A 13,195-nucleotide genomic window follows, 5' to 3' on the forward strand; every position below is an offset into this window, starting at 1 on the left:
CACTGGAATTATACTGCAATGGATTATTAAGGACAATGATTTATCAAGTAAGTAACACGAGTACCTCGATGTTAAAAAATGTGTTACCCAAATATATTCTCAAGTCATTATGTAGCTTTGAATGACATTTAGCAGTTTTCTGACGTCTAATTAAACATTAATTGCTGAGAGGCTTTGACAGGATCAGGAGAAGCTGCAGCATTCTTGGATGAAAATAAATACGTAGTATGATTTTCTTTTTAAAAAAGGCTTTAGAATAATTTTACATATATATTAATTGGGTGTAAAAGTCTCGTCAGCTTCTCCTGTAAAATGGGAGTAAAATGCTGATTAGCTAGCTAGTTCTACATGCTCCTCCGTGCAGGCTTGGTGTTCCTGAACTATTACCCTACAAAGGGTTATAGGGAGGTAATGTCTTAAATAACTACCTATAAATGGATCACACTGGATATAAACAAAAACACCAGCCTTCCCACTGGCAACATCATGTCTGATTCTGCCTCGTTTTCTTCAAGTATCAAGAGGAGAGCTAGCTGGACGCCTCATTAACTCAGTCCAGGTCAAGTATCTTATTAGAAAGTAAGTTGTACATGTTTTGGGTTTAGTATCACATTCATTGGAATTCTATCAAATCCATGTTGAGGTAATAAAAAAAAAAAAAGCAGCAGCCTTTCACACAGCAGCCAATAAAATGAGAATATAGTATAGATGGAAAGTTCACAAATGTAATACTTCCAGCTCCCAGAAAGGTTAAAGAGTAATTTAACACCAAACTGAAAAGCAGCATTTTGCCCTCTCTGTTTAAGAGTAACTGCACCCAGTCTAATAATTTTTGCATTCCCTACCAAATAATGATCACAACATGTTTTTCCACACTCTGAGCAGTTGTGATGTAGCGTGAAGCTATAGTACCACACATCAACAGTACAACAGACCACACCTGACTACATTTAGGTTCCTGAGATTTAAGTGGCCAAGCACACAATGTAAGAAATGCCTGTTGGATTGTCAAAAAGCTTCAGAAAACGCTCTGTGTGTCTGTCTGACAATTTCTGTAACTTTTCAAAAGCCGCAAATCCAACATTCATTCCAACTTGGCCAGGTGTGCCAGGTGAATAAGTTATCTGAAGAAAGATATCACAGGATCCTGGAGTACACCTGTGCATCACCTCAGCAAAATGAGAAGTTCAACCACTGGATGTCAACAAAAACTGAAGCTTTTCAGGGAGTGTTAAGTGACTCTTTGAGGAGGTATATTATAACTAATGGCTAATCCTGTGTAAATACTGTAGTGCAAAAAGGATTTGATTTAATCCCAATTCAAATCACAATCTCCAAAGATGTATTCTGAGAATGTTTGGTTTACCATCAGCAGTTAGGATGACAGTTTTAGTAGCAGACCAAACATGCACCAGTGAGGTAGATCGTGCACTTTTAGACAGCCAGCAAAACGCTGGATGAAAATAATGAAATTTCAACAAAATAACTCTGACCAAAAGCTGGAAACCACTTCTGGTCCGACATTCATTTGGCCTCAGGAAAACTGGATGGTCAATTGCAATATTAGCAGATGCCAATACATTGCCTATAGCTATACCCTAAAACCCATCCCATGTGTTTTCATCAACCCTCCCGTTCCCCATGCGATATGCAAGCTAACATTCATTACAGAGGTACTAACTGTCACGTCTCTGCCCTGTCGGATAGTGAGGTGTAACAGTCAGGAAGAGGACTAAATGGTAAGGCAGCAAAAGTGTAGCTCCATACTAAACACACAAACTGAGTATTATGCAAAAACAAGAGGTATAATGCCCACAGTAGAGGCACAGTATCGCATAAAAAAAGAAATCGCAGATTCTACAAAAACCTATTAGGATAATCCGTTAAATGGCATTAGTCACTACAATCTCAAAACCCTCAAAAAACAGCAGTGATTCAAACATTTAGAAAGCGTCCTGAGTGCAATAATACAGCAGTATTCCTGAGTGTTACACCAAATTAAAACAAAAAAAAAAAAACCAACTTCAGCAACATTCTTCATGAGCAATTTTTTTTTAAACCTGAGGTAGTTCCAAAAGCAGCTTCAACAGGTGGAAGGGGGTCGTGTGTCCCATCCCATCAAAGCAGTTTGATTGGCCTCTGTGCTTCCCCGGTGTCAGTGTTGCCCGATTCATCGTTTTAATCGGAGGTCTCAGGAGGCAGTGCCGAGTGGCTGTGCTCCTCCTCATCTCCTTTCAAAGAGGACGGTTTTCCCTGAGAACCCGGTGAGGACTGTTGTGCTTTGATTGGGCAGTTGGCAACCATGTGATCGATGCTCTGGCAGAAATGGCACTTCTTGGGCTGGGGTGGTAATTTGCACTCCTTGGCATGGTGGTCCAGGCCTCCGCAGTTGTAGCACCTACAAGAGCCAACAGCCTTCAGTCAGATATAATGTGTGCTTAAACCCTCAATTATCATTTTAGCACTTAATAAGCTTTGATCACCTCATTGCCATATCATCAACATTTGAGTTGATATGGATTGCTTTCAAGCAAAGAGTTGCCTATTTACACATCTAGTAGTTACAGAGCAACATCCACATTCATCCACAGTCATGTTTCTGGTCAGCTGGGAAATGTGAGTCCAAGATTTACTCTCCTTAAGCTCGATTTTTGGTCTCCACTTACTCCTAAGGGAAATATCTGATTTTTAAGCTACTAAATGCCCCACTATGTTCACCCACTAGTCCGTAACTTTGTCTTTGTGCTGTGTGACGATGACTGGTCATGGATGAACAGATTTTCTGGTGTCAAACTTTGCACATACATCATCCTGCACAGTGAAGCTTAAACATCCAAATGAAGTAATGAATGAATTTTTGAGTGAAGAGGAGACTTTATGTTTCACCTGTTTGCCACTAGATGGCAACATTTCACTAGGTGTGACTTGAGTTGCATTTGCATAAATCTCACAAGGGCATTCCAGGTCACACTACACTGCTCTGTGAGGAGCACACCAGGTTGAACATCTCAAAACACATCATGTTTATTAAATTATTGGTCAAAAATTATGACCAAAGTTATTACATTTTCTTAGTAGCAGCATTTTGGGCGAGCAGGAGATTCTGGAAGGGATAAATATTCAAGCGGTCTACAGAGCTATGGTTTCCATGGCATGTATTATGTCAGATATCATGAACAGCTTGCCCTATTTGTCAGTTTGTCACTGCCAAAAGCTTCCCGTTGGACTCTATTGTGTAAGACATCCGTTTCATCAGCATTGAACTTTAGAAATGAACACCATGCGGGGTCAGCGGGAGCCATCAGGGGTGCCATCGGCCACCTCTGTTCAAACATAATCTATAGAATGGCCACGTGTGCAGGGGCGGAAGACAGATGGGTGGTGGGCGTGGGGCGGTCAGTGTGTGCCACTGCGGACCCCCTGCCACCACTGTAGCAGCAGATGAAGTTATGACAGGGCGGTTTCCAAGGGTTCAGAGCAGCTCTGTAGCGACGGCTGTAGGGTTGGTGTTGAGGTCTATACTGTTACATCACAGAAGCTCCTAACATCAGCATCCATCAGGAGGCAAGAGGAGGAAAGGGGAAGTGGCCCCTTTGTCTAAAAAAGCTGCAGTAATGACTCTGACCCTGACGCGCATCCCGCGCCCCCCCACCCTTTCCTCAGTCCTCTAACCCCCAATCCCATCCCAGCCCCCAGCCCACTTGCATTTACTCATACGTTGTTGCCATGACAACAGTGACCTTTCACCCCCTTGCCCAGGCTCTTGCATCTGTTATCAATTAAATGGACAGGAGCTTTTTCCCCTCCCTCAGTCATATATACACACACTCACAAAGGTGGTCTATGAAACATGGACTAAAAAACAGCAGCTCACTATGGTGGCATCAAACATGATATTGTCTACTCCTGTCCCAAAGATATCCAACTATTGGCTATAAATATGATCAATCAATCATACACAAATCCATGAATCACCATCCTGTGTTGCATAATGAAATACGCTAGAGGGTAACAATATCTTATCCATGGATCAGTGTGGTCTAGAGAGAGTTATTGAACCACAGCAGGCCTCCCAGGACTCTTTGAGGCGGTAATGATCTCTGTTCTCACACTGACTACTCTCTGGCTCTAATCACAACTGACAGGGGGGTGAAGTTGATACACCTCTAACCCTGCACTATATTGATATTCAAAGAAGGACCCAAAAATCAAGGCCCCCTTTGCTCCTTTTACTTGGAGGGGCAATGTTGCCTTTGAATGAAACTTTTCAGAAGAAATGGTTCAGGAGTAATGATACTGTATATTTGCAGATAGATTGTTCAGTTTTTTCCATTTTGTAACTTTCATAAGACCTGGACTCATGAAATTTAGCTCTCATTTTTCAAGAATCATGCACATGTTCAGTTCAAATGAAAATCACAACTTTTGCAATTGTATTTTTTTTTTCCAGCACCACCAAAGACAGTCTTACTCCTTTCATGTCAAGTAGAAAGAAGAAAGTTCTTGAATATCAACAAGCTCAGAACTTCTATATATTAATGTTTGTGTTATTTGAATTGTGATTGATTTTTGAATTATTAGTTTGGGTTTTGAGTTGCAAATCACAGTGGTAGAGGAGGTTTAGGAAGAGAGGGAGAGTCATTGGGTGTGAATTCACTTGGGGCCAGCAGATTTAAACAGTTATTGATCCAGGTCACACATCAAGCCTGCTGGTGACCCTTGCTAGGGCTAGAGGTGGGGGTTGAGGAAGAGGAAGGAAAATGGGGAGAAACTAAAACACCATTGTATATCTGATCCAAAGTGGACACAACAATGACTGTTTGTTGAGCTATTTAGCGTGCATGATTTGTTGCTGTCCAATCTCCAATTTTTCTGATTTAGATTTTTGTGGATAGATAATATGTGTCTTTGTGTCTTGCATACTCCTTAAGATAAATAAACCATTTGAAAACCCATTGGATTATATGAAAAAATGCATCATCTCAAAGATAAAAACACATCACTCATTTTTGAAAAATCAATGTTTTGGAGATTAATGGTTTTCACAGAACAGTAGCAGTTTATGGAGCTTGTTCCATATACTAGGAACTTTGTATGAGACCCTCTCAGTATATTTTAGTGTGTGAAATTAGTTGTGTTAGCATTAATGAATAGCAGCCTTGGGTTTGGGCTTTCATTACTTTAGAGTTCTCAAGCTTGACTTTTTGCAAAATTCCTCCTGGTGTTCATGGGTTTTTATCCAACGTAGCAGAAAATAAAATAATGAGGTGTACCATGTTGCAAACATCTTACAGAGGCAAATAACATTATCCACTTTACTCATTTATTTAGTTTATCTGACACTTATATATTTCAAATGAGTGAAAATAAAAATGTCTTTCCTGTTCTCTCCCAGTTCATCCTTGCTTACCTATCTCCTTTTGAACGTCGCTTCTGGACCTTCTTGCCTTTGGGTCTTCGCTCGCTGCCCAGACAGTGGATGCCACCTGGTCCTGTAACCCGCTGAGACTCCAGGCCCTTTGATGACTTCTTGAAGGTAAACTCGACCACCTCGCCCTCCTTTAGGCTGCGGAAACCTTCCATGTGCAACTTGCTCTGAAAGGGAACACAGGAAGAGAATCAAAATTATTGTTTGGGGTTTGTGGAACTTGCGTTCTGTGGTGTGTAAAGCCCTGTATTTCTTCATATGACAGAAAAAGTCAAATCACAAACAGGCGAATAAGCTGTGGAGACTTTTGGTGATTTCCAAGTCCCCAGTAGAAAATTTAAACTGGAGCGTTTATTAACACCTCTGTCTTATTTGTATCTCATTAAATGAGTCGCACACACAGTACTGTCCAAATCCCGTCTATGGACATGTTGCTATTGTGTTTGTATGCAATACTGAGTAATGCCTTGTTATCAGCTGGTATAATTAACAATACCAACAACAAGCAAGCAACAGTATTAACAAGCTTCTGACTTGCTCTACTAGAACTCAATCAACTCAGGTGTGACATCATTCCCACCTCCAACATCTGACTTCCGAGGTAAATGGAACCCCCCCCCCCACACACACACACACACACACACACACACACACACACACACACACACACACCAGAGTTTGATAGGTGTTATCAGGTGTCTGGTATTTTAAGGTGATCATTATGTCTCACCTGATAAATAGACAAGCACTACTAAGCTTGCTGTTCCCACTCTACTGCGCAGTTTGTACACACACTGCCCTGCACTGTTGCCTTAATGCTGCTTTGTCTTTCTGCTGTGTTTGGGTGTTAAACCTGATGAGGATAACCTTCAACCCACCCCCTCCATTTGGAGGAACAGCATTCCACACTGCTGTCCCCACCCCCCATCCCTCTTCCCACTCACATCAAATAGCACAACTAACACACTGACCACTAACCCTAAACTGCAGGATGCAGGAGTTAATGCTGAGGTTGGGGGTGGGGTGAGAAGGCAGTGTGGCTTCTCTGGGGGGTTGGGGGTCAGGGTGACATTCCTTGGATAGTTGTTTGGCAGAAAGACGTGGAAGATAAAAGTTGAGGGAAAGCACAAATGATTGATATCTCCCTTTGATATGAGTGCTTGAATATGTGACATCTTTTTTTTTTTTTTTTTTTTTGAAAGAAATGCGTTGATCAACAACAACATTGATGAGGCTTAATTAATCAACAGTGGCGCAACAATGAAACTGGTGGTTCAAACATGTTGAGAGTAAACCATAACCTAGCCCCGTGGTTACCTGCATATTCATTAAATGTTCACCTGAAGTGACCTTCAAGAAAGTCCCTCTCAATACTATTTTCTTTCCAAAAAACATTTCCGATAGCCAAAGAAAGAAAATAGAGATGAAGGGAAGGAAGGTGTGGTGTGCTTTTGAGGATAAACCCACGAGACTGGTTAACACAACATGGGAAACTCCTCTCTAAAATTCCCTTGTGAGAGATTAAATTGTCACCACATTGTCAGCCACCACAGGCTGGCATAGGAAGAAAGATCTGTGATATAGCACGTTTGTTTTGATAGACATTAATCCCATTTTCTCTCTTAAATTTTAAGGAAAGTCACATCTCTCTATCAATCATGAGCAACAGACTGCACTCTGTGCTTGCCAAAACCACTAGGAATCAAACTGAGCTTCTCAAAGGGTACGTTTCAATTCAGACCCAACAGGAGAAGTCTTAAATACAGGATATGATTTAAACAATACAAGAAGTAAATCTCCTAGACACATCTTCAGGTTAATCAACCAGTTAGGACACCTCAGAACTCAAAATGTATGCTGCTGAATCATTACAAACACAGCCAGTGGTTCAAGTGAACTGCAACGCCTTCTGCATTAAACAGAAAACAAAAACAAACAAATGCCCCATCTTCTCTAATCCTGTGACGTTCACTCACAGTTGAGCATGTGCTACAAAGTCCTGAGTGGTGACGATACACAATTGGTGAGCCATGACATTTGAGTGATATCATGGAGGTCCACAGAGCCCCAATCCCATCAGGCCTCTCTGCCCTGGTGACCGTTAACCCACTTCCTCTCCCATGTGTGACCTTCCCCACCCCCCTAACGGACCCTCACCAGCCACATGCCCACATCAGCTTATTAGTACACGCTCACACAGAGACCTACAAACACACAGGTACAGGATCAGAGTGTGGCCTTTACACTTGGATGCACGACCTGATGCTGAGGCATTATCAGGGGGGTCTACTGTAAACTCAGTCCAGAATGTGTCTAGAAGCCCAGTAATAGAGAAAGACATCAGAGCAGTGCGGGACAATAGCAGGACTGCTGCTGAGACAAAGAGGGCCTCGGTCACGGCCGAGGGGTGCTTCATTCACATGCGTGGCTCTATTGTCCACCTGCACAAAGGCCGGTGGACCCTGGGAGTTAATTTTCTTTGAAACGTGGCCACTAATTTTAGGGCTAAAGCCTTTTACGTTGCTATAACCCCTGTACATCTGTCATTGACACGCGTGTGTCTAACTTTTCTTATGACAGAGAAGGAAATAAGTCATTGGTTTTCTTGTGGATGAAATAAGAACAATCACAATGAGGTTATTGCTTAGGTTACAACTTTTCTGGAGCAGTAATCAACTTGTTTTCATGGCACACAAGGTTGTGCACACTGGACTGGACTTTTTTAAGCAGCTGGCATTGAGCCTGTAGTGACACCAACTACTTCTTTATACTGTCTTTTTAAACCTCTCTACCTGCTGGAGCACAAAACTAAGCTTCCGCACGCGGTTGAACTCACATTTTGGTTTTCAAAATGACTAATCACCAACTTCCTGTGTACACCCAAACAATATTTCAGTTTCAACTGTTCCTCAGAACAATTAAATCTTTCTATATGTATCATTGAGCAGAAAACACTCTGCAGGGAAACGGACACAAATAAGAGTTGCTTGAGTGGGAGAACATGCAAACTAATGAGAATAAACCGTGGATGGCAGACCTTCTTTAAATGGATGTGTGCACTTTGTTAGGGAAATATATCCACAGCTGGAGGCCATAGAAAGTGGTGACATGGTGGTGTGTGGACAAGGAAATTTACCTCAAGTAAAACCGCATACCCCCTTTGCTCTTTAAAACTGGTAGAAACACACCACCACACACACACAGAGGGGATTGAGCAGACAGCAAAGACCCTCTAATCACTTTATGACAGGAACCTGAGGTGAATGAGCAGCTAGTGGGGACTCCTCTCATTCACATGCTAAGCCTTTATCTTATCAGACAAGCAGTGGAGGCGCTCACTCACATGAGAAGTAGGAGGGAAACGCACCCCCACCTCCCTATCCATACCTCCCACTTTACCATTAACACTTACAAGGTGGGTGAGGGTTTTGGTTAAACCTTGATGAAATGAGGGGATTTCTTTTATTTCTTCAGTATGAGAAAGAAACAATTAAACCTCAAGTGAAGAATTAAATATTTGGTCAGAGCATACATCTATATCTATCTCATAGCATGACAATTTTTTTTAGACAAATATATGTTAAGCAACTATTTTGTATTATGCCAAATTTGTTTAAAATGCACATTTTAACCTTAAAAAACAAGTGCTCAATTATCCTGATTATGCATCCATTACCGCAAAAAACTTGTGAATTGTCTTAAGAGCTCCCACTTTATGGAAACATGCACTGAGGAATGGCAAAAACATGAAATCCACTCATGTTCTAAAGTGAACATGAAAGTGAGGAGCACTTTCCATGCAGCTCACACAGAACCTATACTATCCTTTAAGCATTGATCTCAACCTGATCTGCCTGTCTGTAGAGGCGTAACCACTTTCATTTCTCCATCACACTGTATCAGTATCAATCTGAAAGACCACGAGGGTGGTCCGCAGACCAACACGTCTTGCCCTGAGGGAGAAACACCCACCACTGCATTAAAACCACCAGTCCAAACCAGATTAACCGATCACGTAAATTTACTTTAATGAAACATATCGAAATCTCAGCTAGATTACAGTTTACCTTATATTTTCCAGTATATTTCTTTTACAAAGTCTAGTGACTTATTGCAGCTTGCAGCCAATTAGGTTGGAGAAGAAAATCTAAATTAATTAAACAACATTGGAAACAGGTGGGATGATCTCGCTTCCGCTGTTGCTTAGGGAAAAGTACATTTCCAGACCGAAATAGTAATTGAGTTTAGAGGAAACGCCAGTGTTGCTACGTTAGTTAACACTTTCACCCCCCTCCCCCCGAGCAGAGGGTGATCCTACCTGATGGACGAATACATCAACCGGCTCGTCCAGTGGCACTCCCTCTCGGTTGGTCATGGACAGGAACCCGAAGCCCATGCGGACGTTGAACCATTTACACACGCCAACCCCGTGGAAAGACTGTGAATCCTCCTCGGTGCTCGGTCCTTCATCCTCCTCGGTCTTACACACTCCTGCAATGAAAAGTGTATGTAAAGTTGCATTAGCTCAACTCGTGCTGTTGCAAATGAAAGAATTTTTGTACTCTTTGCAAAAATAGCATACTTTCAGCAAGGTACAAAAGCCGTAAAAAAGTTTTCTTCTCATTGTCTCGCGCTGGTGCATCACTGATCAATACGAACTGATTAAATGAAGACACAAGTAACAAGCGTAGGCTGTTGTTTTGCCTTCACTTCGATTAAAATGGTCAACGTATTCATAAAAAGAAGGAGACTGAGCTGTAGTCTTGTGCCACGAGTTTGTGCAAAATAAGTGATCTTGAAGGCTGCCTGGTGTCAGGATTTCTAAAGAGCGTTTAATGCTTTGATAAACCACGGATTGCAGATCACGTGTGAACAAACTGGAAAATGTGCCATTACAATCAGATAGACAGTTCACCAGAAAACAACTTAATTAGCTCGTTGAAAAGAAAGAAAGAAGCTTGTTTTGTTACTCAACCTGGGAATTCCTGGTTAGAAACAGAGCCCATGTCTTCACTTCTGCGTTGAGTCAAAATTAGCACCCAAGCTACAGTATCCTTTTTTTTAACCCTCAAACTGGGTAATCCTCACAGATTGCCACTTTCATGCAAAATGCTGTGAAAAGCAGAAGCTGCGCAGCCAGAGGGAAAGCGGGAGAGGGGGGTAAACAAAAGAGGGCTGGCAACCTATTCCCCCTAAACAATGAGGGGTGGGGGGGTCACCAGGCAGAAATTTTGCTGAAGAATCCCCCCCAAAAAAATCTCAAACACAATGCAAGGAAACCCAGCCTCTTCAGAAACCACTTCAATCATTCACAGAGATAACTCCCCCCAAAAAAACTCCCAACATACCTTCTGCCATGTTTGAGGGCCAGTTTACTCCCAGTGTTCACCGCTACCGCGTCCGTCTTTGTTTACTGAAAACGCGTTTTTCGCTCCCCTGCAGTGGTCAGCTCTGCTGGTCAATACAAATGACCATTTCCAATCCAACAAACCCCCCACACTCTCGGTCATGTCCACGTGATTCACAATTATAGTCCCCAAGGATTAGATTGCATATTGTGTGATGGAAGGGCCCAAATGTGGGAAGTGACCAATCACTTCTAACGAATTATCTTTCAAATATTTTAAAATAATATTTCCATCCCGACCTCTGTTCTCATGGTAAATTCAGTGAAGAGTTTGCAATAATGTCATTTATAGCACTAATATATTCAGTGGTAAGGTAGTCTGTTTCATTTGCAGGACTAAGACATATTTGTGTATGAAACATGGGCAACCTGCTTTTATTCAGACACTCTCTCTCTGTCATGTCTGAAAATTGTTTGTGTTATGACACTAAAATGACGTGGATTGACATTTAGTTTTAGGCTACACTGTGATAAATCTTTTAAATGTTATGTAGGTAGCTACATGTACATGTGTGCAGTAGATTACATGTACCCATAGTGGGGTGACAATAGGAAGAAGGAAGTAAGAGTAAAACCTGGTTTTGCGTGTTTTAAAACATCAATTTTTTTTTCTTCCTTTTTTTTTTTTTTTTAAATTAGGAATGAATTTAACAGGACGAGATTAAGTTTCTAGTGCTCCATGTTACCTCATATTTTGTCTCTTGTAATGTGTTTCCTTGTGATCACTGAGTTGGTTAGCTGCTGTCCTAACACGCCAAAGAAAGGTTTGTAATGGTAATCCAGATGAAACATGGAGGGGGAAGGGTTTTCTCTTTTTTTTTCTTTCTTTCTTTCTTTGAACGCAGTAGAGCAACGGCTAAACTGAGTCAAACTGAGCTGATGAGTTAGAGCTATAGGAGAAAATGAAAGCGGACTAAAGTTTACGGTTAAAACACACACACAAACAAAACAAGGTGGCAGCGTGGAAACAAGCCAGGCTGGTCAAACGAATTCACGGATCAATAGTGATTGATCACATCATGTTAAGATGTTGACTGGTGTCCTTGTGGGATGATGGATGAATCAAAGACAGAGGAAAGTGATCCGCTAACCGAGCCCACAGTGAAATATCTAATACACTAATAAAACTGAAATAACAAAAAAAGCTAGATTTTTTTTATAGCCAACCCAAATTAATAATAATTACTTATAAACATGGTAGCATAAATTACTTAATGCAGAGGTAGGCTAATTTATTGTAAAAAAAAAAAAAAAAAAAAAACTAAAAAAAACTAAAGTGTAATTGTAAAATACATATAGATACACACAGATTTAATTTGAAAATGATTTTAAGAATTAAGTAGTTTTTGTGAGTGAGGTTGCAGCTCCACATCTGTGCACCTACAATCCGCCTGATGGATGTTGCAGAGGTGACCTGTCGATTTCATCACAACTACGACGACGACCCCTTGTGGACCCGCAAAACTCTTTGTGAGACCTATATGTGGTCTCAAACGTTACATAACTGACTTGCAGTTAAATATACCCGATTATATAAATAAGAACAACACAGATCAGAGAAGGATATGCCCCGTACCAGTGATTTCATTACATAAAAAAACTTGTAATCAGTTTTCTTATAAACAGGCTTCTTGGCCGGGGAAGGATTGTAATATAATCTACGACCATCTGAAATGGCAGATATGCAAGATAAGACACAGGGGAAATTAAAATAAGTGTATGAGAAACGTTTTTTCTGTAAAGCTGAATACACCCGTAACGCAACATTTGAACTGATTTAAGCACGTATTCACTTCCTTGGTTTTTCCTTGTTTGGTTTATGGATAATTTTGACTTCATAATAGCTAATAAATATTATTTAAATTCGACTGGAAAACGATATTTTATTATGAGACACTGAGATGGGAGATGGCAAGACAACCCCTTTCCCTGTGGTATTAAAATTATTTACATGGACTGCAATAATACTAATAATACTATATAATACTATAATTTACTATCTATAACCTACTCCAAGACGTTTAAAAAATCCTTCGGAAAAACCTGACATACATTAATAATTTTAACGAATAAATCTGATGGAAGAAAGAAAGAAGTTACAATGAATGACCTTGATCCTCAAACACAGCATCTACTTTACAATGGCGCAAAATGTTTTTTCATGGACAGACATTTTAGCTTCTCCCACTCTTTTCACTTTAATATTGTCAGAATTTCACTGTATAACTTTGGCAACTTCTAAAGCTTTTCACAATCTTATTTAAAAAAAAATCGGTTGCTAATATGGCCTGCTTCATGTACCCACTTTCCTTCGGCTGACAGCACACTGACGCAGTCAGTTTTACTGTAATGACAGGCTA

At 40.8% G+C, this 13,195-nt stretch overlaps 1 protein-coding gene across 1 annotated transcript; it reads right to left on the bottom strand.

Annotated features, from left to right (window-relative positions):
* Positions 1–2,178: 2,178 nt before the first annotated feature.
* Positions 2,179–10,434, bottom strand: lin28a (lin-28 homolog A). Its single transcript, XM_022764354.1, has 4 exons — positions 10,404–10,434; positions 9,747–9,919; positions 5,411–5,595; positions 2,179–2,398 (listed from the first exon to the last, which is right to left on the bottom strand). The coding sequence occupies exons 1-4, from the start codon at positions 10,432–10,434 to the stop codon at positions 2,179–2,181; spliced, it is 609 nt and encodes a 202-aa protein (XP_022620075.1).
* Between the last annotated feature and the right edge of the window lie 2,761 nt (positions 10,435–13,195).

Source organism: Seriola dumerili, unplaced genomic scaffold (assembly GCF_002260705.1).
Source record: "Seriola dumerili isolate Sdu_G_001 unplaced genomic scaffold, Sdu_1.0 BDQW01000533.1, whole genome shotgun sequence".
Classification (NCBI taxonomy): domain Eukaryota; kingdom Metazoa; phylum Chordata; class Actinopteri; order Carangiformes; family Carangidae; genus Seriola; species Seriola dumerili.